Consider the following 24,015-nt stretch of genomic DNA (forward strand, 5'->3'; position numbering starts at 1 on the left):
TATAGCCACCTGGCCAAACCCTTATCACTTTCATCCTCCATGTCATTCAGAGTTTGCCAGGAGGCAGGAGGGAGGGCAGACGCCCATCACAGCCAGGGGAAGGCTTGGTTCCCAATGCTCTCTCTTCTCTCTCCCCACTCCCCACAGACCAAGGAAAATGAGGATTTCACATTAACAGCTCAAGGGAAAGGACAGGGTACCTTGTCGGTAAGGAACGGGAACCCACACCTTCTTGGCCCACCACTTTCACTAGGTTCCTCTGCCCCAGAGGCACCCTCTCCTTCCCAAGTCAAGAGGGCTGACACCTTGTCTCCCCTCCCATCTCGCCAGGTGGTGACCGTGTACCACGCCAAACTCAAAGGCAAAGTCACCTGCAAAAAGTTTGACCTCCGGGTTTCCATACATCCAGCCCCCGAACCAGGTAAAAGGAGTCCAGACCCTATCTGTCACCCTTCCACCTCCCCCATTCTAATGTCTCCCTCCCTCTTGGATCAGAACCCAGGAACCCCCCTCCCCCATCCTTCTGTCTTCTGTGTTTCTAGTCAAGAAGCCTCAGGATGCCAAAAGCTCCATGATCCTTGACATCTGTACGAGGTAAGAGATGGGTCACTGGGGTTCATCTTAGCCATCCCTCTGTCTCTAGCAAGACTTCTTACAAATAATAACTGTGATGCTTAATGCTTTCTGAGAGCGTATTGTGCGTATAGTCCTGTGCTAAATACCCACAAGGAGACAGCAAGCAGTCCTCACTTTGCATGACAGTGTGAGACTAGCAATGACAATGTAAGCTGAGTCTGTACAAAGACATCTTAATCATCCATGAAATTACAATTGTTCCATGACCTTTATTTTTTTTAAACATCTTTATTGGAGTATAATTGCTTTACAGTGGTGTGTTAGTTTCTGTAGTTTCTGCTTTATAGCAAAGTGAATCAGTTATACATATACATATGTCCCCATATCTCTTCCCTCTTGCATCTCCCACCCCGCAACCCTCCCTATCCCACCCCTCTAGGTGGTCACAAAGCACCGAGCTGATCTCCCTGTGCTATCCGGCCGCTTCCCACTAGCTATCTATTTTACGTTTGGTAGTGTAGATATGTCCATGCCACTCTCTCACTTCATCCCAGCTTACCCTTCCCCCTCCCCGTGTCCTCAAGTCCATTCTCTAGTAGGTCTGTGTCTTTATTCCCGTCTTGCCCCTAGGTTCTTCATGACCTTTTTTTTTTTTTTTTTTTTAGATTCCATATATATGTGTTAGCATATGGTATTTGTTTTTCTCTTTCTGACTTACTTCATTCTGTATGACAGACTCTAGGTCCATCCGCCTCACTAGAAATAACTCAACTTCACTTCTTTTTATGACTGAGTAATATTCCATTATATATATGTGCCACATCTTCTTTATCCATTCATCTGTTGATGGACACTTAGGTTGCTTCCATGTCCTGGCTATTGTAGATAGAGCTGCAATGAACATTTTGGTACATGACTCTTTTCGAATTATGGTTTTCCATGACCTTTAAAAATTTTGGTCACAACATCAAAAACTCTCACACTGCCAGTTTTAAAGGTCTGGAGAAACGGAAGTATAGTAAGGGGAGTATTTGTTGAGTACACTGTAATTTAAAACATTAGAACACTGAGACAACAATTGGTTGGGTTTCTTTCCACCCCCCCTTTGTAAAACACTTATCCAAAGCACTGTGGTTGGGACAGTGTCTCCTTTTTTCTTTTTGTATAACTTATGAGATAAAGCAAGCATCTTTTCGTGCCATAGTGTATTGTCACGTTCTCTTCTAAGTTTGGGTCAACTTCCAACATTTCATTCTTTGAGCTTTCAATGTCATCACATATCCAAGAGACCCTTTAATGTGATGGTTTTTGCTGGTGTCCCTTCTTCTGGGACATCCACATCCTTTTTGTCACAACCACTTTCCTCATTTATGTTGATCAGTTCGCCTCACTGAGTTTCTCTGGCCACATAGCTAGTCTTGCAAATGGCAGCAGAGCCAACCTCCCCATGGTCTGCTATTTTGTCTCTAACTCCATTTGTGTTTTACTCAAAGTTTACTTCCAGTGTTATCACTCTTCATTTCATGGCTGTGCTTTCATCTTTATTGGCCAATTCCCTCTTTCAATGATCCATTTTTGTAAAATGTCACAAAGGTTTTTTCCACTGTGAGAGAAAGGAGTGACACAACTCACACCTTGCTGTCTGTGTGTGAACTGAATAATGGATGCTCAGTGACCCAACAGACTCTGAAAGAAGGGATGTGATTGGTCATTGGTTGTGAGGTGCATCTGTTATTTATGAAGTGATTGGTGGAGTGAAGAGCTAGCAACAAGATTTGTACTTTATGCCATTACTCACAATTAATCTACCGTGGTACTGAAATCTGAACCATGGTGCTGAGGGACTGGTGCCATTGAACTAGACCATGGTAACAGAATCATGCAAAGTGAGACATGCCCATATTCTTATATCTTCATTCTCTAGAACTAAGGCAGGGAGAGGTTAAGTAACTCATCAAATGTTACAAAGGGCTGGAATTTGAACACAGGCAGTTGGGCTCCAGAACCTGAGCAATTAATCACCTTGATCATTATGCTACATTTCCTGTATTCCCCTTGGGGGAATGTTTCGTAAAATCGAACCTCACTCTATGCTGCTATGTGGGAACTAGAGGCCTCAGTCCCTGATATGACCCCCTTGTTCAGGCAGTGACCCCACCTTAGGGCCCAACCCCTCTCCCCCTGCCCCATCCAGGTACCTGGGAGACCAGGATGCCACTATGTCAATCCTGGATATATCCATGATGACGGGCTTCTCTCCTGATATTGATGACCTCAAACTGGTATGAAGGTCTTGGGCTCGGGGGCTGGTATCCATGGGAAGGAGCCCAGGGTCTGGAAGAAGCTGGAGGGAGGGAAGGGGAGGCAGGAGGGATTTTCACAAGCCTCACCCTTCCCCAGCTGAGCACTGGTGTCGACAGATACATCTCTAAGTATGAGCTGAACAAAGACTCCACAAAGAACACCCTCATCATCTACCTGGACAAGGTAAGGCTTCCATTGGGATCTTGACCCCTATGTGGCTGGCCTTTCCTTCTCCATTGGCCTTGTCTCCAGGTCAGGCCAGCCCCATCCTAGGGGAGACAGGGTCTGGGATGCTGGTGTGGGAGGAAAGGGCATGTAAAACAAGGTCAACCCACCTTCTAGAAGCATCTCACCTTTTTTTTTTTTTAATTTATTTATCTTATTTATTTATTTTTGACTGCGTTGGGTCTTCATTGCTGCACGCGGGCTTTCTCTCGTTGCGATGAGCAGGGGCTACTCTTCGTTTTGGTGCGCAAGCTTCTCATGATGGTGGCTTCTCTCGTTGTGGAGCACAGGCTCTAGGCACATGGGCTTCAGTAGTTGTGGTGCACGGGCTCAGCAGTTGTGGCACACAGGCTTAGTTGCTCGGCGGCATGTGAGATCTTCCCAGACCAGGGATCAAACCCGTGTCCTCTGCATTGGCAGGCGGATTCCTAACCACTGCACCACTAGGGAAGCCTGCGTTTCACCTTCTGACCATTCATGTTCCAACCTCATTTTTCACTTGCTCCCTCCAGCCTCTTCTCATCAGAGTCTTGAACAACCATTGAAAAAAAACCACCTTGGTTTAAAAAAAAAAGTGCTCGGTGGAGAAAAAGGACTTCCCTTGCTCCCACCCCCTAGCATTTCTCTCTTCTCTTATTTTCTCTCCATCTAGCCTTCTCTTGCTGTCTTTATCTTGAACATGATTCCTTCTCTTTCCTGCTTATTTCTTCCCCTTCTCATATCCGCATATCTTCCCTGCTAACTCCCTGTACCCTTACCCCGTGTTAGTCAGCATAAGCATCACTAGCTACTATAATAAAACCCCTAAGAATATGGGGGTCTCAACACAAGAGACTTGTATGTCCCACTCGTGTAAAGTCCAGCTGTTATGGGAGGTAAGGAAGGGGACTTCTGCTCCATGTGGTCACGCAGGGATCCACGTACCTTCCATCTTGTGGTTCTGTAACCCCTAGGATTCTGGACTCCTCTGCTGGATCCTTCCTTTCTAGAAGAAAACAGGGTTGTGCATGAGATGGGTTGTTTGTTTGTTTGTTTGTTTGTTTTTGAGATGGGTTTTTTAATGGGTTTTTTTTGTATTTTAATTTTTGTACCTTAAAATTTTTATATAATTTCAACCTTACAGACAAATTTCAGAGCACAATGAAGAAGTTCCGTATAACCTTTACCCAAATTCACTAATTGTTAGCATTTTCCTCCAAATATACATGATGCCTATGTATATGTATATATATATATATGTATATCTGTCTCCTTCCTTCATCTCTCCCTTCTTCCCTTTCTTTTTTCTTTCTTCCTTTCTCTTTATTTATTGCAACTTTATTGAGCTTTAATTGACATATAACATTGTGTAGGTTTAAGATGTACAATGTAATGATTTGATATGTATATATATTGGGAAATAATTACCACAATAAGGTTAGTTACATCCATCCCCTCACATAGTTATAAAGTGTGTGTGTGTGTGTGTGTGTGTGTGTGTGTGTTAAGCACTTTTAAGATCTAATCTTTTCGCAACTTTCAAATGTCTATTGCAGTCTTGTTAACCATGGAATGTTTTTAAGGATATAGATAGCAATCCTTGGCCAGAACTCAATCACATGGCTGCATGGAACTGAAAACATGCTGAGAAGTATAATCTAGCCATGAGCCGTGGAGGAAAAAAAATGGATTTGATGAACTGCTCATTAATCTTTTGGCAAAGATTCCTGCTCCCCCCATCTTCCCCACCCATATCCTTCCTTGATCTCTCAGTTTCTCCACCACTGCTCCAACCTCCAGACCCCATGCTGGACTTCCTCACATGTCACCCCCTTGACCAACCTCCTCCTTCTTTCCAGGTCTCACACAGCCTGGAGGACTGTCTATCCTTCAAAGTTCACCAGTACTTTAATGTGGGGCTTATACAGCCTGGGGCAGTCAAGGTGTACTCTTATTACAACCTGGGTGAGCAGCTGTCCTAGGGCCTGGGGTCCCAGGGATCTGGGAATTAGGAGTCTAGGGGTCCCAGGAATGCAGGAGTTAAGAGTCTGGGGGTCCCGGGAATCCAGGGGTTAGGAGTCTGGGGTTTCCAGGGATCTAGGAGTTAGGAGTCTGGGAGGGTCCTGGGAATCCAGGAGCTAGGAGTCTGGGGGGTCCCAAGGATCTAGGAGCTAGGAGTCTGGCGGGTCCCGGGAATCCAGGAGTTAGGAGTCTGGTGGTCCTGGGGATATGGGAGTTAGGGGGTCTGAGGGTCCCAGGGTTGGGGATCTGGCCTCAGTAGGTCTGATGGACTGGAGTTGGGAAACTGAGCCCCCCCAGCTGTGGTCTCTGGGGTGGAGGCCCTAGCCCTCCCCATCTCCTCTGCCCACAGATGAAGTTTGCACCCGGTTCTACCACCCGGAGAAGGAGGACGGGATGCTGGACAAACTCTGCCACAAAGATACATGCCGCTGTGCTGAGGGTGGGTGCGCAGGCGCCAGGAGGGGTGGTCACGCCCACTGGACCCCTGATTCCACAGGGTGGGGGCGGTGACCCAGGAGGGCTGGGCATACTCGTGGGTTTTAGGCCCTGAACGAGAAGCGGGACTTAGACCGTGTCCCCCGCCCACCCACTCACCCCACAGAGAACTGCTTCATGCACCACACGGAGGAGGTCACCCTGGAGGACCGGCTGGACAGGGCCTGCGAGCCGGGCGTGGACTATGGTGAGTCTGGTGGGGGGGGGTGTGACGGCGCGTGTGGTCATGGCTACGTGTGGCTGTGGTTGTGTGTGTGATGTGCTGTGAGGGGCTCTGATTGCACGGGAACCGTGGTCATGAGTGGGATGGTATGTGGGCGTGTGTGAGAGAGGTGTTTGTCAGTGGACAGAAGCAGCTGTCATTGTGTCTGTGACTGTCGTTGTGGACGGCTGATTGTGTGCATGGCTGTGAGTGTGGCTGGGTATGTTACTGCGGTGGGGGGGCGGGCAGGGGGCTTGAGCCTGCCTGGCTGTGGTCCTGCCCGTATGGGCTTGGGAGGAGCCGGGTGACGACGCCCCACAGACAACCCTGCCCAGGACCCACGCTGACTTCTTTCCCCCGCCCACAGTGTACAAGATCAGACTTCTCAAGAAGGAGCTGTCGGATGACTTTGACGATTACATCATGGTCATCGAGCAGATCATCAAATCAGGTTAACCCTGTGTCTGCTGTCTTTCTGCATCCCCCTCCCCCGTGTCCGTCCCTCCCCCCAGCTCAGCTTCCCTCTCCCTCCCCTTCAGGCTCCGATGAGGTGCAAGTTCAACAGGAGCGTAGGTTCATCAGCCACATCAAGTGCAGAGAAGCCCTCAAACTGAAGGAGGGGGCCCACTACCTCGTGTGGGGCATCTCCTCTGACCTGTGGGGAGAGAAACCCAAGTGAGTGCCCTCCCTGCGCCTGCGCGTGCCCACCTCCTCCCGCCCTTCCCCTCCCGCTCCTGACCTGCCTCTCTTACCCCAGCATCAGCTACATCATCGGGAAAGACACCTGGGTGGAGCTGTGGCCTGATGCGGATGAATGCCAAGACGAGGAGAACCAGAAACGGTGCCAGGACCTGGCCAACTTCACCGAAAATATGGTTGTCTTTGGCTGCCCCAACTGATCCCACCACCATTGTCCACCCAATAAAGCTCCAGTTCTATTTCACAAGTCTCCCAAAGTCTGGAGCCCTTTGAGAGGGAGAGAGAGGCAGCTGTGATCCCCCACTGCCTCACTTGCAGCTCAGCTCCATCCTACAGGAACTTCCTGTAGTTCACCTGCAAGTTCGCAGGCTTCCTCACCTATAGCACATGTGCCTGCCTCACCTGCACCTAGCCGGAAGTGCACCTGCATCTTCCCCTGAATCTCAGCTGCACCTCAGCTCCATCCATACCTGAATTTTCATTTGCATCCTCACCAGCAGCTCACTGCCCCTTCACCTGAGTTCTCACCACCTTCCTTACCTGCCTCTTTATTGCATCCTCACCTGAACTCTTACCAGGATCTCATCTGAATCTTTACCTGCTCTCTCACCTGCACACTCGCCTGTATTTTCTGCATCTTCACCTGCTTCCCTCACCCACATCTTTTTTTTTTTTTTTCGGTACGCCGTTCTCTCACTGCTGTGGCCTCTCCCGTTGCGGAGCACAGGCTCTGGACGCATAGGCTCAGCGGCCATGGCTCACGGGCCCAGCCACTCCATGGCATGTGGGATCTTCCCGGACCGGGGCACGAACCTGTGTCCCCTGCTTCGGCAGGCAGACTCTCAACCACTGCGCCACCAGGGAAGCCCCCCCCACCTACATCTTTATCTGTAAACTTACCTGTATCTTTACAAACATGCTTACCTATACTCTCACCTGTCTTTCCACTTGCATCTTCACCTGTATTTTCTCTGCATCTTCATCAGCGTGAGGACCTGCATCTTTACCTACATTCTTCTCTGGATCTCTTCCTATATTCTTACCAGCATCCTTATCTACATCCTCACCTGCATATTTACCTGCCTTTTCACTTGCACCTTCCTCTGTGTCTTCACCTATGTCTTCACCAGCATCAGAACTCTCCAGTCCTCCTCTGCCTTCTCACCTTCATGCTCACCTGCATCCTTACCTGCCATCCTCACCTGTTCTCATCTTCATCCCATTTGCTCTCATCTGCAGCTCACTTTCACTCCATTTCCCGTCTCACACATCCCATTTGCAATCCTCTAGACTCACCCCACCCTCCAGGTCACCACTTTGTAGATGGGCCGGAACAGACTGGTAAGATTGTGTGAGGAGTCGGCTGGGCCTGGAGGGGGCGGTAGAGGTCAGGCAGGTGATGTTTCCAGCTGGAGCCCTGAGGGACCAAGCCAGAGATGTGACTGGTATCTCAGCGGTTGAAAAAGCAGTGCAGGGGCTGTTGTGGTCACAGCCTCACCAGAAACACATGGTGGGGCAGCAGCCATAGTTGAGTGAGGCCGCTGGCTGCCAAGGGGCCCCAAGTGCCTCTTCTAACTCCACCTGTGGTCCCTTGAGGACCGTTGAGGGTGGAATCCAGGCTCCGACTCTAAGGTCATCACAGGAAAACCCCCTGAACCTAGAAGTCACACCTGCATAGCCCCCTTTCCCTAAGACCCTGGGTCCTGGAAACCCCACCTCCCAACTTCAGGAATGTTGGGGAAATTGACTCACAGCCTACCCCCCCACTCCCTCCAGCCTCCAGTTGCTGGACACCCCCGTCAAGGGGAGACACAGAGATCCTCATTACTCACTAGGTGTCACAGCTGACATCTGCCAGGCCCCCCTGCCCTCCTTTATGTGCAATTTTTCATTTCTTTTCTTGCTCTATTTCTTTAATGTGTGGGATGTTTTTGTTTTGTTTTTTGTTTTTTACTTTTTTTTTAGCATCTATGTTTCTAGGCTGTGAACAGCACAGACAGGACCTTACATTCTAAAGATAGCATGGAGTTGATTTCAGACAGTGAGGGTATCCAAAAAGGAAAGGAGATTCGGGTGACCTGGGAAACCTGCCTGCAACGGGGCCAACCAGCAAAGACATTTAGATTGAAGGATGCTTCAGTTTATGTGTCAATTTTGTTAGGCTATGGTGACCAGTTGTTTGGTCAAATACCAGGCTAAATGTTTCTCAGAAGGTTTTTTTTTTCTTTTGAAATTTTTTTACTTTTTATTGAAAACTGCACTGAACACTAAATGTCCACCTTTACAATAAACAAATACAATAATGGTAACACACTAAAACAAAACATATTTCTGATAGCCATTATTTTTCTGTTTGGGACAGTTTTGAAGGTTTTTTGGTCACAAAACAGGAATGTCAGGACTTCCCCGGTGGCGCAGTGGTTAAGAATCCACCTGCCAAAGCAGGGGACACGGTTTCGAGCCCCAGTCCAGGAAGATCCCACATGCCATGCAGAGCAGCTAAGCCCGTGCGCCACAACTACTGAGACTGCGCTCTAGAGCCCACGAGCCACAACTACTGAAGCCCACGCACCTAGAGCCCATGCTCCACAACAAGAGAAACCACTGCAATGAGAAGCCTGCGCACTGCAGCAGGGTAGATCCCGCTTGCCGCAACTTAGAGAAAGCCCACGCGCAGCAAGGAAGACCCAGCACAGCCAAAAATAAGTTAAATAAATAAATTTATTTTTTTAACTTGAAAAAAAATTAAAAAACAGGTATGTCCCTATCCAAAGGCTCAAAATAGGCCATCTTTTAACCAAAAAGGCAGTGATTCACAAAAGGCTGTGAATACAACATGTAACTAGCTGATATAAATCTAATAGAATTTGTTAAAATCAGTCACATCTAATAACACACCTGAAGTATTCTTATATAAAATATCACATGAAGAAAAGAAGACTTTATCAATGTCTAAAAAAGTGTGTTTGTTCATGGACACTCTGACAAGTTACCATAAAATGTTTCCTGAGACATAATGCAATATTATTCTTCTTGAACACTTTCAGTTCAAGACTTTCCACTCAATAAAATAGCTGAGGATATGAAACTGAGAAAATATATTTGAGTACAAACAGCTTGTGAAACTTAATACTTTTTTTTGCTTTTTGCATCATCAAAAGGTATTACTGAACTCACAACCAACTTGCCCGCTCTGTATGCAGTTCAGATGGATGAGGCTTCTCTGTACAGAAGCCTGTACTGTCTTCGATCCTATGCTCGTGGTTGTCTAACACCTACAGTTTTCTCCCCATTTTGTAGTAATTTAACTTTCCTATTAGCAAAAACGGTAGCCAGCCCCTGTAGACTGAAGGAACTAGAGTCAGGATGGTGATTTCCTCTTACTATTTTTTATTTTGATGTTTGGAACTCTTTTTTGTTGTTGGGTTTTGTTTTTATTTTTTAACTTTTTTTTTTTTTTTTTTTTTTGGCTACTTTGGGTCTTTGTTGCTGAGCGTAGACTTCCTCTAGTTGCCGCGAGAGAGGGCTACTCTTTGTTGCGGTGCGTGGGCTGCTCAATGCGGCGGCTTCTCTTTGTTGAGGAGCACAGGCTGTAGGCGAAGGGACCTCAGTTGTTTTGGCGCACGGGCTTAGTTGCTCCACGGCATGTGGGATCTTCCCGGGGGGCGCGGGGGCGGGACGACAGGGGAACCCATGTCCCCTGCATTGGCAGCAAGATTCTTAACCACTGAGCCACCAGGGAAGCCCGGTTTTTGTTTTTTTTTATTTTTTAAAAAATTTTTTGTTTGTTTGTTTTTGATTGAAGTATAGTTGATTTACAATGTTAAGAAGTTTGGAACTCTTGATGCAACATTCTAGAGCAAGGGGTTCAGGACCTGCTGTGCCCAAGGGACGGATAAAGGAAAAAGTTCTATTTATTCTTTTTTTTTTTTTTAAGAAATTGGCAATGTAATTTTTTCAAGTATTTTTTAAATTTATTTGGCTGTGCCGGTTCTTAGTTTCGGCATGTGGGACCGAGTTCCCTGACCAAGGATCGAACCTGGGCCCCCTGCATTGGGAGTGCGGAATCTTAACCACTGGACCACCAGGGAAGTCCCAAGATCTATTTACTCTTTGTGATTGGATGCACAGATGAAAAACTTAACACACAATAACAGAAGTTGGTCGTGACTAAATCACGTCCAGTCTTTTTCCATGCTTCTGTAAGCAGATGACATCTTCTTCGGTTTGCCCCTGTCACTAGCTCTTTTGTGGTTTTTAACACCGTCCATGATGCAAATGTCCAGAATCAGTTAAAAAGACTGTCAAATTCCTTTTCTCTTAGTTCATCTATTTTTCACTGTCTCTTGGTGCCAGGTGTATCCAAATGATTACCTTTCCTCACTCTCTGCTATTGCTTGTTGGGGGGTTCTGGGTTGTCCCCATGTTTTTGTGGGCTGGTTGGGAGAGGGAGCTTGGGGAGGGTGTGCCACCGTGGGGAGGTTGTGGGTCACCAGGATGCCCCGTGGGGATGATCCCTTCCATGGCTGCAGGAAGTCCTCCCGGAGCCACGCCCATGATGCCTGGCGGGCATCTGTAGGTGGCACCGTTGAACTCTGGATGAATTGCTCGCTGATCTATTATGGACCAGGGTGCTGTTATGGCCAAGAATTCCTTGTTCACACAGTTTCTTAAGCTCTCTGGCATGCCACATGTGATTGCCTGGCTGGTCTCTGCTCACTATACCAGGCCGTGTGAGGTGTACAAATGAGATGTGGTGCATCTTTCAAGGGACACTGCGCAAAGCCGAAAGGCTCCGATTGGTGCACCTGGAGGGCCGTCCCCTCGTACCCTGCCTTCCTTGACGGCTTAGGCTAAGACTTTCTCATCCACCAGTCCTCCGCGGGTGGCATTCACTAGGAATGCCCCTTGTCTCATCTGCTTTATAGTAAAATCAATGATGAGGTGGTGGTTATATCCGTTGAGACTACAGTGCAAGGAGATGCAGTCTCTCTGATACAGTAAGTCCTGTAGGGGGTAGATCCTCTGCACACCCAGGGACGGCTCGATCCCATCCTGCAAGTAGGGGTCACAAAATATGATGCTGAATCCAAACCATCTGCCCCGTGCGACAGAAGCGCGTGAGGCCCAGCATCTCCCCACGGATGCAGGCTGCCCCTGAGGCAACCTCCCGGATCAGCTCGATGCTCTGTACCCACGGGCTTTCCGCAGTGCTTGGTTCAGCCATGGGTTCCCCCAGGATAGACTGAGGATGTGGCAGATGGTGGAGTCGTCTGTCTCTTCCACTGCCACCATGGGATGTTAGCACAAGATGATCCCGAGCTCACCCGCAGCCTTACTGTCCACATGGTCGAAGCTGCTGCCTATCCACACCATCACCCTCAGGGCCTTGAACGCCTCCAGGTCCTCCCCGGTGAGGGTGACGGTGTGGTACATCGTGGCACAGACAGCCTCGTTTAAAACCTTCTCTTGGATCTCCTGAGTGGACTGTGCATCACAGAAGGCCACGGTGGCCAGGTCCTTCAGGCTGGGCATCTCCACTGTGCAGTCTCGGCCATGGAGGAGCGCCACGGGGGGCTGGGGGCGTGCAAGGGGCCCCTTCATGATCTGGGGGAGGATACATTCACAGATTCTGTCCAATCGCTGTCGCTTGACTTTGTGCTTATCCACAAGGGCCATTCTTTTTTTTTTTTGGTCGCGGGGTGTGCACCATTCCGGATCTTAGTTCCCGACCAGGGAGTGAACCTGTGCCTCCTGCAGTGGAAGTGTGGAATCCTAACCACTGGATCGTACAAGGGCCATTATTTATCGAACTTTGCACCTCTCTCATTCAAAAGCCCAAGTGGTCGTCTAAGAGCTTTGGGACCCTCTCAGGAGTCTGCGGACATTATGCCACTAAGCACCCAATATAAATTTGTCCACAAACTCTATAGTTCACGTCATGGGCTGTCCGTCTTTTCTTTTCTTTTTTTTAAATTAATTTTATTTATTTATTTATTTTTGGCTGTGTTGGGTCTTCATTGCTTCGTGCAGGCTTTCTCTAGCTGCAGCGAGCGGGGGCTACTCTTCGTTGCGGTGCGCGGGCTTCTCATTGCGGTGGCTTCTCTTGTGGAGCACCGGCTCTAGGCACGCGGGCTCAGTAGTTGTGGTGCGCAGGCTCAATAGTTGTGGCGCACAGGCTTAGTTGCTCTGTGGCATGTTGGATCTTCCCAGACCAGGGCTCAAACCCGTGTCCCGTGCATTGGCAGAAGGATTCTTAACCACTGCGCCACCAGGGAAGCCCCCGTCCTTTTAAGAGATTCCCACTTCGTTGATTTAAAACCATTTCAGGTGATGAAACCCAAAGCAGGAAGATCCTGCTTCTCCTGGAGTTTCTTCTCAGGGGGCAGGAGACGCCAGCTTTCCTTATTTATGGGCAGGAGGGGCTCTGGGGTGGACGGGACTTCCAGCAGCGAACTCTCCCCTGTAGGTATTTTTAAAGATGTGATTCACACCTATGGTCAGTTGACTTTAAAAGCAGATTACCCATGGGACTTCCCCGGCAGTCCAGCAGTGGAGACCCTGTGCTTCCATTGCAGGGCCATGGGTTTGATGCCTGGCTGGGGAACTAAGATCCCACATGCAGTGCAGTGTGGCCAAATAAATAAATTAATTTAATTTAATTAAAGCAGATTACCCTTGATAATATGGGTGGGCCTCTTCCAATCAATTGAAGGGCTGAGGAGAAAAAGTGGGTTTCCTGAGGAGGAAAGAATTCCAGCTGGCAGTGTGCAGATTCTGCCTGAGATTCTTGCCTTCAGACTCAAGACCACAATGTCAACTCTTAACTGAATCTCCAGTCTGCTGGCTTGTCCTACGGATTTCGGATTTACCAAGCTACAAAATCACATGAACCAATTCCTTACAATCAATCAATCAATCAATCTCTCTCTTGATTGATAGATAGATGATAGATATTAGGTATAGAGATACATTATTGGTTCTATTTATCTGACTAACCCTGCCTAATATGGGTGGTCAGGGAAGGCTTCTGTGAGGAGGGGGTTCTTGAGTCAGGACATAGATGACAAGGAGGAACCAGTCATGGGGGATCTGGAAAAGACTGCTCCATGCAGAGGGAACAGCAAGTGCAAAAAGCCCCAGATGCCCGGGTGCAAGGGCTTCAAGATAATGAAGACCACTCAGTGTCTATTCTCTTTTTTAAAATTATTTTATTGAATTGGCTTACAATTTTTCTTTTGCCCCACCACTTGGCTTGCAGAATCTTAGTTCCCAGACAAGGGATTGAGCCCGTGCCCTCGGCAGTGAAAGCGCAGAGTCCTAACCACTGGGATGCCAGGGAAGTCCTCTTAATGTCTATTCTTACCTCAGGGAACAGCCCTTCTTCTATAAAGGGCCGTATAGTAAATATTTTAGCCTTTCAGGACCGAGAGATAAAATCGAGGATATTATAAAGGTACTTATAAAACGAGAGGAAGCTTCCAGCCTGCCATATGCCCCGTTTGCTTGGGATGGGCCACCCAGGGTGGAGGACGTGATTTGTGCTCTGCTACTGGAAACATTCTCTGGATGAAGAATGATGGGCCCAAGGCTTGGAGATCCAGGTGGGTAGAGAGGGTGTGGGATGACCACTGAGGCCAGTTTCTCTCTGCTCCAGTGACAACCAGATCCCAGCCAACCTCTCTCCCCCAAATCCCAGCTGTCTCATGTGGATTAGCTGGCCAGAGTTGAGACAACATGCTGATGGCCAGAGTTGAGACAACATGCTGAGTCACCAACCCCCAGAATGAGATTCATCCATTCAACACCCAGCGGTTGATGACAGAGGACATGCCAACACGTAGGTGGCAGCCAGTGTGACCAGCTACAAAGTGTGCACAGGGGTGAGCGTTGGCTCCTGGCCAAGGAGGCCGGTACTGGAAGCAAAATGGGGAAGAGGGGCCAGAGGAGGATGCCCCATCTGGGACCCTCCCACTCACTAAAGTGTCAGCCCCCAAGAACAGCTCCTGTGGCTGTACAGAAACATGAGCCTGGCCTGATTTAGTCCATGAGCCATAATTTGCTAACCCCCATAAGCTCAATGGAAGGTCATCGGAAGATTTTAAACATGGAAGAGGTGAGACCTGACTTACGTGTTTAAAAGTTGATGCCAGCAGTTCCGACCCTAGGTATACACCCAAAAGAATAGAGAGCTGGAACCCAGACAAATACATGCACACACATGCTTGTAGCAGCACTTTTCAAAATAACCAAAAGGTGGAAATAACTTAAATGTCCATTAACGGGGGAATGGATAAGCAAAATGTGGTTCATCATACACTGGAATATTACTCAGCCTTAAAAAGGAGTGAAGCAGGCTTCTCTGGTGGCACAGTGGTTGGGAGTCCACCTGCCGATGCAGGGGACACGGGTTCGTGCCCGCGTGCCCTGGTCCAGGAGGATCCCGCATGCCACAGAGCGGCTGGGCCCGTGGGCCATGGCCGCTGAGCCTGCGCGTCCGGAGCCTGTGCTCCACAACGGGAGAGGCCACAACAGTGAGAGGCCCGCGTACCGCAAAAAAAAAAAAAAAAGGAGTGAAGCACTGACACTCGCTACAATGTGGATGAACCTTGAAAATATTATCCTCAGTGAAAGAAGCCAGACACAAAAGACCACGTAGTGTATATTTCCATTTTTTTGAAATGTTCAACACAGGTAAATCCATAGAGCAGGAAAGCAGACTAGTGGTTGCCAGGGTCTGTGGGTGGGAGAGTTGGGGAGTGACTGCTTAATGGTTATAAGGTTTACTTTTGAAATGCTTTGGAAGTAGGTAGTGTTGCACAACATTGTAAATGTACTAAATGACACTGAGTTGTTTGCTTTAAAATGGTTTGTTTTATGTGGTGTGAATTTACCTCAGTTAAATAAATAAGCGAGGCCACGGCAACTCCAGGGTAGAGAATGAATTATAAGGTGGCAAGAGGTAAAGTAGTACATCCATTTGGGAAGTTACTGCAAGAGTCCAAGCAAGAAATGATGCCAGCAGTTCCAATCCTAGGTATACACCCGAAAGAATTGAGTGTCTTAGTCCATCTGGGCTGCTATAACAAGATACCGTAGACTGAGTGGCTTAAACAACAGATATTTACTTCTCACAGTTCTAGAGGATGGAAGTCTGAGATCAGGGTGCCTAAGTGGTTGAGTTCCAGTGAGAGCCCTTCTCCTGGCCCTCTTCCTGGCTTGTATCTGGCCTCCTTCTCTCTGTATCCTCACGTGGCAGAGAGGGAAAGAGAGCATGTATCTTATAAGCACACTAATCCCATTCAGGCGGGCCCCACCCTCATGCCCTAGCACCTCCCAAAGGCTCCACCTCCAAATACCATCACATTGGGGGTTAGGGTATCGACATCAATTTGGATGGCACATAAACATCCAGTTCATAGCACTTAGGGTGGTAGCAGTGGAAATGGAAACAGGTGGCCGCATTTGAGATCTGGTTTAGAGGTTGAATCAACAGGGCCTGCTGAGGGTAGGATGTCGTGACGGGACGGAAGGAGGGGTCCAGGACGACTCCCAGCCCTTGAGTTTAGTTAGTTGAGTAGACAGTGGTTCTACCCTCTGACTGTGAATTTCAATTAAAACTTGCATGCATGCAGACACGTGTGCATGCAGACATGCAAGCACACAGCTGCACCTGCACATACATGCATGAACACACATGCATACATGCATACACAGCACACACATGCATACACACAGACACGCATGCACACACTCGCACACACGCATATACACACCCACACATGTGCACACGCACAAACCACTCGTATTTTCCACTACTCTTATCACCATCTTGAACACTAAATAGTATTTTCTTATTGGGCTTTCTTATTAGTTTTTCTCAGCCTGCTAGAATAGGAGCTCCATAAGACCAAGGACTTTTGTCTCTCTTGTTCATGGCTGTGCCCCCAAACCTAGAACAATGCCTGGCACACAGGAGGTGCTCAGTAAGTAGTTGGCAACCATGTGAATGACACAGCCAGAAGGGAAAACTGGGGCCTTGCCTCTCCCATCCCCACCTGAGTCACATCTTCAGATGCTTCTGGAGAGACTCTGAGTGAGAGTGAGATGGGGCCAGGCCAGGGGTGGGGGGACAGGAAGAAGAGGAGGCTGAGTGGGGAAGGGGGAGGGGCCGAGCCCCGGCTCTAAAGGCAGCCCTGGGACCCACGGGCGCCTGTTGGCAGCGTGAAAAGCCCAGGAGTGTTGGGCAATCGTGGTTTCCTCCCAGCCCGCAGGACCCAGCCGTGCCAGCCCAGCCCCAGGCGTCTTGGGGCCTCGTCCGCTCAGGCATGGAGGAGACAGTGGTGAGGCCCTCAGTGTTCGTGGTGGATGGACAGACGGACATCCCTTTCACAAGGCTGGGGCACAGCCACAGGAGACAGCCCTGCAGTGCAGCCCGGCTGGGCCTGGGCCTCCTGCTGCTGCTGTTGGTGACTGGAGTGGCTGTCCAGGGCTGGTTCCTGCTGCAGCTACACTGGCGCCTGGAGGTGATGGCCGCCCCCCTGCAGGTAAGTGGTGCTGGGGTGGGGGTGGGGGGGCTCGAAGCCAGTGTCACTGAGCATCTGTGTGTGTGTGTGTATGTGCAGAATGGAGGGCAGACTAAGAGCAGCCCAAGGCAAGTTAATTCACCTCTTGGAACCTCAGTTTCCTCAGCTGTAAAATGGGCGTGATAATAAGCATCTTCCTAGGGAATAAAATATGATTTTTTGTGTGTGGTGCCCAGCTGGCCCACAGCAAGCATTCAACCAATGGGAACTGACATTTTTTTAATTGAGATATAATTGACATAGGACATTGTGTAAGTTTAAGTGTACAACATATTAATTTGTTACATAAATATTGCAATAGGGTTGCCATTGTAGCATTAGCTAATGCCTCTCTGGTATCACATAATTATCATTTCTTCTAGTGGTGGGAACTAACAAAATCTAAGCCTTTAAGAAGTTTAACGTTTATAACACAGTTGTGTTGTCTGTAACCCCTGAAACCGACATTCTGACATGGCTCGTTATTATTATTTTTTTAATATTTATCTGACTCTTCCATTTAGCCACTTTTATTTTTATTTTTAATTTTTTGGCCGTGCTGTGCAGCATGTGGGATCTTAGTTCCAAGACCAGGGATCAAACCCGCACACCCTGCATTGGAAGTGCAGAGTCTTAACCACTGGACCTCCAGGGAAGTCCCTGACATGGCTAGTTATCATCAGCCGTAACCTGATCACCATTTTTGGGACTGTCACTAATCCACTTTGTCCGAGTCTGTGAGAATCTCTCTCTGCATCCATTTCCCATTGGCCTTGGATGTCTCCGTCGATCCGTCTGCCACACCTGTGGGTCTGTATGTCCCAAGCCACGCCTATGTGGTCTCAGCCTTTTTGTGTTTCCAGGTCCTTTCTCCTCATGGCGGGACCTGTGCTGCTGTCCTGCACCCATGTACCCACACGGCCATGTGCTCACCTGTCTACAGCCCATGTGTTGACATCATGTGTCTTTGTTTCTGCATCTCTGTGTGCCCAGACCCACGTGGCTCCATAAACCATGCAATCCACGTACTTGCATCCACGTGTGCCTTGTCAGTGTGTCACACAAGTGTCCAGGTCTGTGCCCATGTGTCCATATCCACATGTTAGCGTTTATGTCCAAGTGTCCAGCCATCCAGGTGGCCATGTGTCTTCGACAGCACTTATTTAATAAACCTTATATAGTACCTGCTCTCTGCCAGGCACTGTAATATGCTTTTCACATGAGAATTTGCTGAATCCGAAGCAGGCACTTTTCATGTGTCCATTTACAGAGGGGAAAACTGAGGAACTGGATGGTTAAGAGCCTGCTGGGCGGCGGGGTGTGAGGTGGGGTGTGCACGTGGCCTTGGATATGTCTGAGGGTGATGTCTGTGCCCATGGTCTGCATGTGTCTCTCAGCCACGAGTCTGAGTGATGCCAGGGCGTGGGCCCCGCAGATCCTCACCATGGGCTGCTCTGCACTTTTAGGACAGAGGTGCAGGATCCTGGGATCAGCTGGTGCAAGGTGAGTCCGTGTCCCGGTCCCAGGAGAGGGGATGCAATGGTTCCCACGCTGCCCCCACCCCTTCAGCCCATTGCCCAATGTGATTTGCATAACTGGCCTAAGCCCCACAGACGCCCGTCCCCCAAGCTGGAGAAGCAGAAGTTTGGGTCATTCCGGAAAGGGTGGGGTTGACACCAGGAGGCGGACTGAATGACCCCTCTGGAGGCTGGCCCTTACCCCTCTGACTCTGACCCTCTCTCCCCAGATCAGAGGCCCCAGCGGGCCAACCCGGCAGCACACCTCACAGGTGAGGGGGCCCCCAAGTCCTGGCAGGGGGTAGGGGTTCAGTGTGTCCTGGGGAGACCAGACAGACACCCCAACATGGCAGCGTATTCCTTCATTCATTAACTATTCAGAGTTGCCCAGAGCACAGGCACTGCCTAGGTCTGTGAATTTCCTAATTTTATTTATTGAATAAACCCTTGTACCAGTGTTTACTCTGTGGCACGCACCGTGATGTTCTTTCCCCCTATTAATTCATTAAATCCATAGCCGGTGCTATTCAGAGCTCCATTTTACAGAGAGGGAGACTGAAGCACTCAGAGGTTATAAGCCTGCTGGGCCAGGATGTGTTCTGCCACTTTCAACTTTTGACAGTTTGGGCAAATCAATTGCTCTGTGCCTCAGTTTCCCCGCCTGCAAGAAGGGGATGAAACGAGTTAAGATGTATGATAAGCACGTTATTTTGCCACCTCCTGGGCCTCCGTTTCCCCAGCTGTAAAGTGAGGATAAAGTGAGTTCATATATCTAAATCTCTGGAACAGCCTAACACAGAGGGGGTGGCACTCAGAGAGGGGTAGCGACTGGCCTGGGGTCACACAGCAAACGTGGGACCTGTGCCTACCAGCTCCCCCTCTGTCTCCCTCCGCAGGGGCCAACTCCAGCCTGACAGGCAGTGGGGGCCCGCTGCTGTGGGAGACGAAACTGGGCCTGGCCTTCTTGAGGGGCCTCACCTACCAGGATGGTGCCCTGGTCATCGCCCAGACCGGCTACTACTACATCTACTCCAAGGTGCAGCTGGGCGGTGTGGGCTGCCCCCAGGGGCTGATCGGCGGCCTGCCCATCACTCACGGCCTCTACAAGCGCACGGCCCGCTACCCCGAGGAGCTGGAGCTGCTGGTCAGCCGGCGGTCACCCTGCGGGCGAGCAAGCAGCCCCCAGGTCTGGTGGGACAGCAGCTTCCTGGGCGGAGTGGTCCACCTGGATGCCGGGGAGGAGGTGGTGGTGCGCGTGCCTGATGGGAGCCTGGTCCGAGTCCGTGATGGTACGCGGTCCTACTTCGGGGCGTTCATGGTGTGAAGGAAGGAGCCAGGGTAGACTGAACAGAGTCCGACAGACAGAGACCTCAGAGGGTGCCTCGGGAGACAGGAAAACCAACAAGCAGAGATTTTGGAGTGTGCCCAGGAGAACCCCAAACTCAACAGGTGGAGAGCTAAGTGGGGACCACTGGGACCAAGAACCCAGTTATCCCACAAGGTGAAAACCCAGCAGGCACCTCTGAACAACCAAAGGAGATTGCAGACCCTGCCATGGACAACACTGAAGACACAGACCTGGAGACTTGGGGGTCTGTGAGCCCCCAAGCAGGGGTAAAACTGATCTGCCTGATATTCAGGAAAAAGGGGTGAGGGGTGGGTATTTATACTTTTGACTCAGAACTAAGTGGGACTTGGGGATCCAGAGAGTTGGGAGTTGGCTGAGAACAGGAAACGTCTTATCACCCTCTCCACTCTCACAAGTGTGGGCAGAGTGGGGGAGGGCAGATTTATCATCAGGACTCACCCACCAGCAGAGAGCCCAGCCCAGCCCCGCCCATGGTCATAGTCACCTACCCAAGTCCCACCTACGGGCTTGTGGCCACACCACAGCCTGGCCATGAAGTTACACTCAGAAATGCAGGCATAGGAATGTGATGGTAGATGTTTGACAACCAGGTTTTCTGGGAAGGGAGAGGCTTTTTAGTGTCTGTTGATTTCCATGGTGTAAATATTCCCACTGTGGCTGGTCTCTGTCTCCCATATATATCATCAACCAGTTGGCTGTATCCCAGCACTGCTAAGAGCTCACATTCCATCAGGACAGCAAAACCGTTTCAGCACCCAAGCCAGAGCCTGGTACAGAGGCACTTGGAAAATGTTTGCAGAAAGAAACACAAAGAAAGAGAGAGTGAGAGAAGGAAGGGACGGAGGGAGGGAGGAAAGAAAGAAAGGAAGAAAGAAAGGAAGAAAGAAAGGAAGAAAGGGAGAAAAGAAAGAAGCTACCATCACAGCTACAGCATCACAGAGAATCACAGCCCCACAAGTTCAATCACTCCTTCACAACCACAGACACGTACACACAAAGCATCAGATGCTCATACAACCTCACACAAGTCATAGCATCACAAGCCCCCAATCACAAACACTGCATTACAACCACATAGGACACAGTCACACACAGTCATCAGCAGAGCCTCAGTCACCCACACAGGCCATACAGTCACACCACGTGTGACACACAGGATACAACGCTTCTCACATCAGACTTCCACATGCTGTCTCACAGTCACACCCATCACACACAGAGCATCACACTGGCAAACACACAAATACACACACAGCCTCAAGTTCCTCCTAGCCAAGACATATACATCCTGAGGTGAGGACCAGACTTAGTCTGTAGCCCTGGTCCCCTTGACCACTGGTCTTGGAAATAAATGGTGAACTTTGCACCTGGATCTGTCTAGTTCTTAGGGGAAGGATGGCTCGTGAAGGCACAGGGATAGATGGAATGACCCACAGCTGAGAAATATGAACCCAGCTGGCTCAACTCCATGCAGGAAGCTTAGCAGGGAAACCAGAGACCTGATGCCCAGGTCTGCCTTAGCCTCAAATCTACAATTCCTGAGAAAGTAGAGGCCACACACTTCCAGGTACCCTTACTGCAGACATCCAGCACAGATTGGCAGTCTCCCCAGCCAGTCGGAAGCTTGAAGTAACTGGGGGCATGAAAGAGTGTGGGGTGGGACAGATAATGATATGCATACAAATCAAATGGTTTATGCAAATGAGCATGGACCCAGGAAGTAAGACTTCTCTGGATCCTAGGATGAAGACTCAGACCTCAGAGGTGAATGAACCATTCTTGTTATTGTTGACATTGTTGTTGACATTGTTGCCTGGTACAGGGGTGAAGGGGGCTTTGTGATCAGATGGTCCTGGGTTCCAAGTCTACTCTACCACTTCCTGGCAGTGTGACCTGGAGCAAATCCCATCACTTCTCAGCACCTCTTAGGTAACAAGAGTCCTTACCTCCTAGGTTTATTGTCAAGATTAAATCTGATGAGGAAAAAGCCATTTGGTATGGTGCCTGGTACACAGTAAGAGATCCATATGTGTGTGAGTGCCGTAAGTGATTTACAAACATTAAGGAGAGCATTTGTCAGGCACGTCCCCTACGCCAGGCATCTCGTGCAAGTCACACCTTTATCTAGATCCCTGGGCAGGAGCTGTTGTTGCCACCATGTTCCAGATGTAGAGACTGAGGCAGGGATGCATCCCCCACTCTGCCTGCGCCAAAGGCACACAGCTTCGTGCCTCTTTGCCTGTGTTGGGCTGGTGGGAGATGAGACAGCCCCAGATGCCCAGACCCCACCCATGCTGGAGTTTCCTTTACTCTCATCATGGTCTTCCTGTTTCTGTGGCTTTAATGAGGAGACCAAGGTGTGGGGAACTTATCAAAGCCATCAGCAGCCACCAGCGTCTGCCTGAGGATGGAACCTCTAAGTTTAGCCTCCGAAGATCATTCCTGGGTGGGGCCTTGATTTCAGATAAAGCGCAGGAGCAGCAAGGCCCTAGCCCAAGCCAGTGACCTACTTTACAACTTCTTAGAAGTCTATCTACTTGATTTCCGCTTTCACCTCTGGTGTCTTTTCAGATTTCACCCTCCCGCCCCACCAACTCTCTCAAGACCCAAAGTCTGCTATCCTCAGCCTCCTTCCCAGCCCAGGGGCAGGAAACTCTCCTGCTTCTGTCCATCTCTTGCCAGGATCCAGAGGTAATAGAAGGCAAAATAATGGTGATTAAATTGTTTCTTAATTTCCTATGATGACACGATGCCCTTCCCTGCTACATATCACTGCATACAAACACTGAGATGCATCATCTCAGAGAAACAGAATGGGTCTTACACCAGAGCCAGACCACCTGGGTTTAAATCTCTGCTCTGCCATTTCCCAGCTGGGTGATCTCGGGATCCATCCTTGGCCTCTTTAGTCCTTAGCAGATATTTGTTTGTGAGCATAGTTGTAATCACATGCATATTTAACTTTCGGGTTCTTTTCAGTTATTACATAAGGTGACCTTACATCCATAGACCACGTCTAGTCACTGAGTGTGTTTTTCAAATGGGAATTCATAGCCAATGTTTAAACATTACAAAACTTTACATGTGGACAAATCCAGATTTCATGGCAAGTTGGAGGTTACAACAACTCAGGCTGGGTAGTGATTGTCCCCTTTGGACAGGGCATGAGCTCACCAGCTCACAACAGTCTCCACCCCTCCCTGTGGTTTCCCACTTGAAGGCTGAATGTCAGTTGCCTTTCTCTTTTTTCTTTTCTTTTTTTTTTTTTCTTTGCGGTACGCGGGCCTCTCACTGCTGTGGCCTCTCCCGTTGCGGAGCACAGGCTCCGGGCGCACAGGCTCAGCGGCCATGGCTCACGGGCCCAGCCGCTCCGCAGCATGTGGGATCCTCCCAGACCGGGGCACAAACCTGTGTCCCCTGCATCGGCAGGCGGACTCTCAACCACTGCGCCACCAGGGAAGCCCCTCAGTTGCCTTTCTTCATCATGTTTGCATGATTGTTTTTCTTAAAATAATAATGATCTTTAATTATAGGTCATACTTCTAATGTACCCACTGCATGACAGGCACTGTGCTAAGTGCATTAATTCACAGTAACTCATTGAATTCTCAATGGTTGAGGGGGGGGGGGTTCTGTTATAATACCCATTTTATGGATGGGGAAATCTAAGCACAGAGAGGTTAAGTCATTTCTCCATCAAAGGTGGGAAAATATATGACAGCCTAGATGACCATAAGTTTCAAGAAAAATGAGAGTTCCTAGTTGTATTAGTTTCCTATTGCTGCTTAATACAATACTAATTTGTTATCCTCAGTTCTGGAAGTCAGAAGTCAGAAATGAGTCTTATGGGACTCAAATCAAGGTATCAGAGGGCCGCATTCCTTCTGGAGGAAAGATTTGTCCCCAAGCCCTTTGCTCAGGCTCTGCCTCTGTGGGAGCCCAAACCAAGACATGTGTGTAGCAAACATGAATCTCACCTCACAAGGAGTGAAAAATAATTCAACTTCCTTTTATTCATAGCGCAACTTAATTTATGCAAAGATCCTTTTGCACTGACATGCT

At 49.2% G+C, this 24,015-nt stretch overlaps 2 protein-coding genes and 1 pseudogene across 5 annotated transcripts in view; 2 read left to right on the forward strand and 1 right to left on the reverse strand.

Annotated features, from left to right (window-relative positions):
- C3 (complement C3) overlaps positions 1–6,749 on the forward strand; it is a 32,151-nt gene extending 25,402 nt beyond the window's left edge. The window contains exons 31-41 of the mRNA XM_081233824.1: positions 148–207; positions 331–421; positions 543–594; positions 2,771–2,858; positions 2,977–3,063; positions 4,944–5,049; positions 5,456–5,545; positions 5,708–5,788; positions 6,171–6,254; positions 6,343–6,478; positions 6,561–6,749. Coding sequence (XP_081089950.1) covers positions 148–207; positions 331–421; positions 543–594; positions 2,771–2,858; positions 2,977–3,063; positions 4,944–5,049; positions 5,456–5,545; positions 5,708–5,788; positions 6,171–6,254; positions 6,343–6,478; positions 6,561–6,702 — 1,017 coding nt within the window. The 3' untranslated portion in view covers positions 6,703–6,749. The remainder of the gene's footprint in view (positions 1–147; positions 208–330; positions 422–542; positions 595–2,770; positions 2,859–2,976; positions 3,064–4,943; positions 5,050–5,455; positions 5,546–5,707; positions 5,789–6,170; positions 6,255–6,342; positions 6,479–6,560) is intronic.
- An 82-nt stretch (positions 6,750–6,831) lies between these two features.
- On the reverse strand, positions 6,832–12,842 carry LOC308617105 (C-terminal-binding protein 2-like; annotated as a pseudogene). Its single transcript has one exon. The product of its transcript is annotated as a C-terminal-binding protein 2-like (transcript).
- Positions 12,843–16,742: 3,900 nt separating this feature from the next.
- On the forward strand, positions 16,743–23,538 carry TNFSF14 (TNF superfamily member 14). 3 transcript variants are annotated; one of them, XR_014015833.1, is made up of 5 exons: positions 16,743–17,049; positions 18,534–18,570; positions 18,815–18,856; positions 19,481–20,240; positions 22,525–23,538. XR_014015833.1 is itself a non-coding variant. In XM_081234032.1 (4 exons), exons 1-4 carry the CDS (start codon positions 16,831–16,833, stop codon positions 19,906–19,908), a joined length of 726 nt encoding a protein of 241 aa, XP_081090158.1. In that variant the 5' UTR covers positions 16,743–16,830; the 3' UTR covers positions 19,909–22,495. The 3 variants fall into 3 exon arrangements, 1 of the variants encoding a protein (XP_081090158.1); XR_014015834.1 differs by having other exon boundaries at positions 19,481–20,233; XM_081234032.1 differs by lacking the exon at positions 22,525–23,538 and having other exon boundaries at positions 19,481–22,495.
- Positions 23,539–24,015: the final 477 nt, after the last annotated feature.

Source organism: Mesoplodon bidens (assembly GCF_964165515.1).
Source record: "Mesoplodon bidens genome assembly, chromosome: 4".
Classification (NCBI taxonomy): Eukaryota; Metazoa; Chordata; class Mammalia; order Artiodactyla; family Ziphiidae; genus Mesoplodon; species Mesoplodon bidens.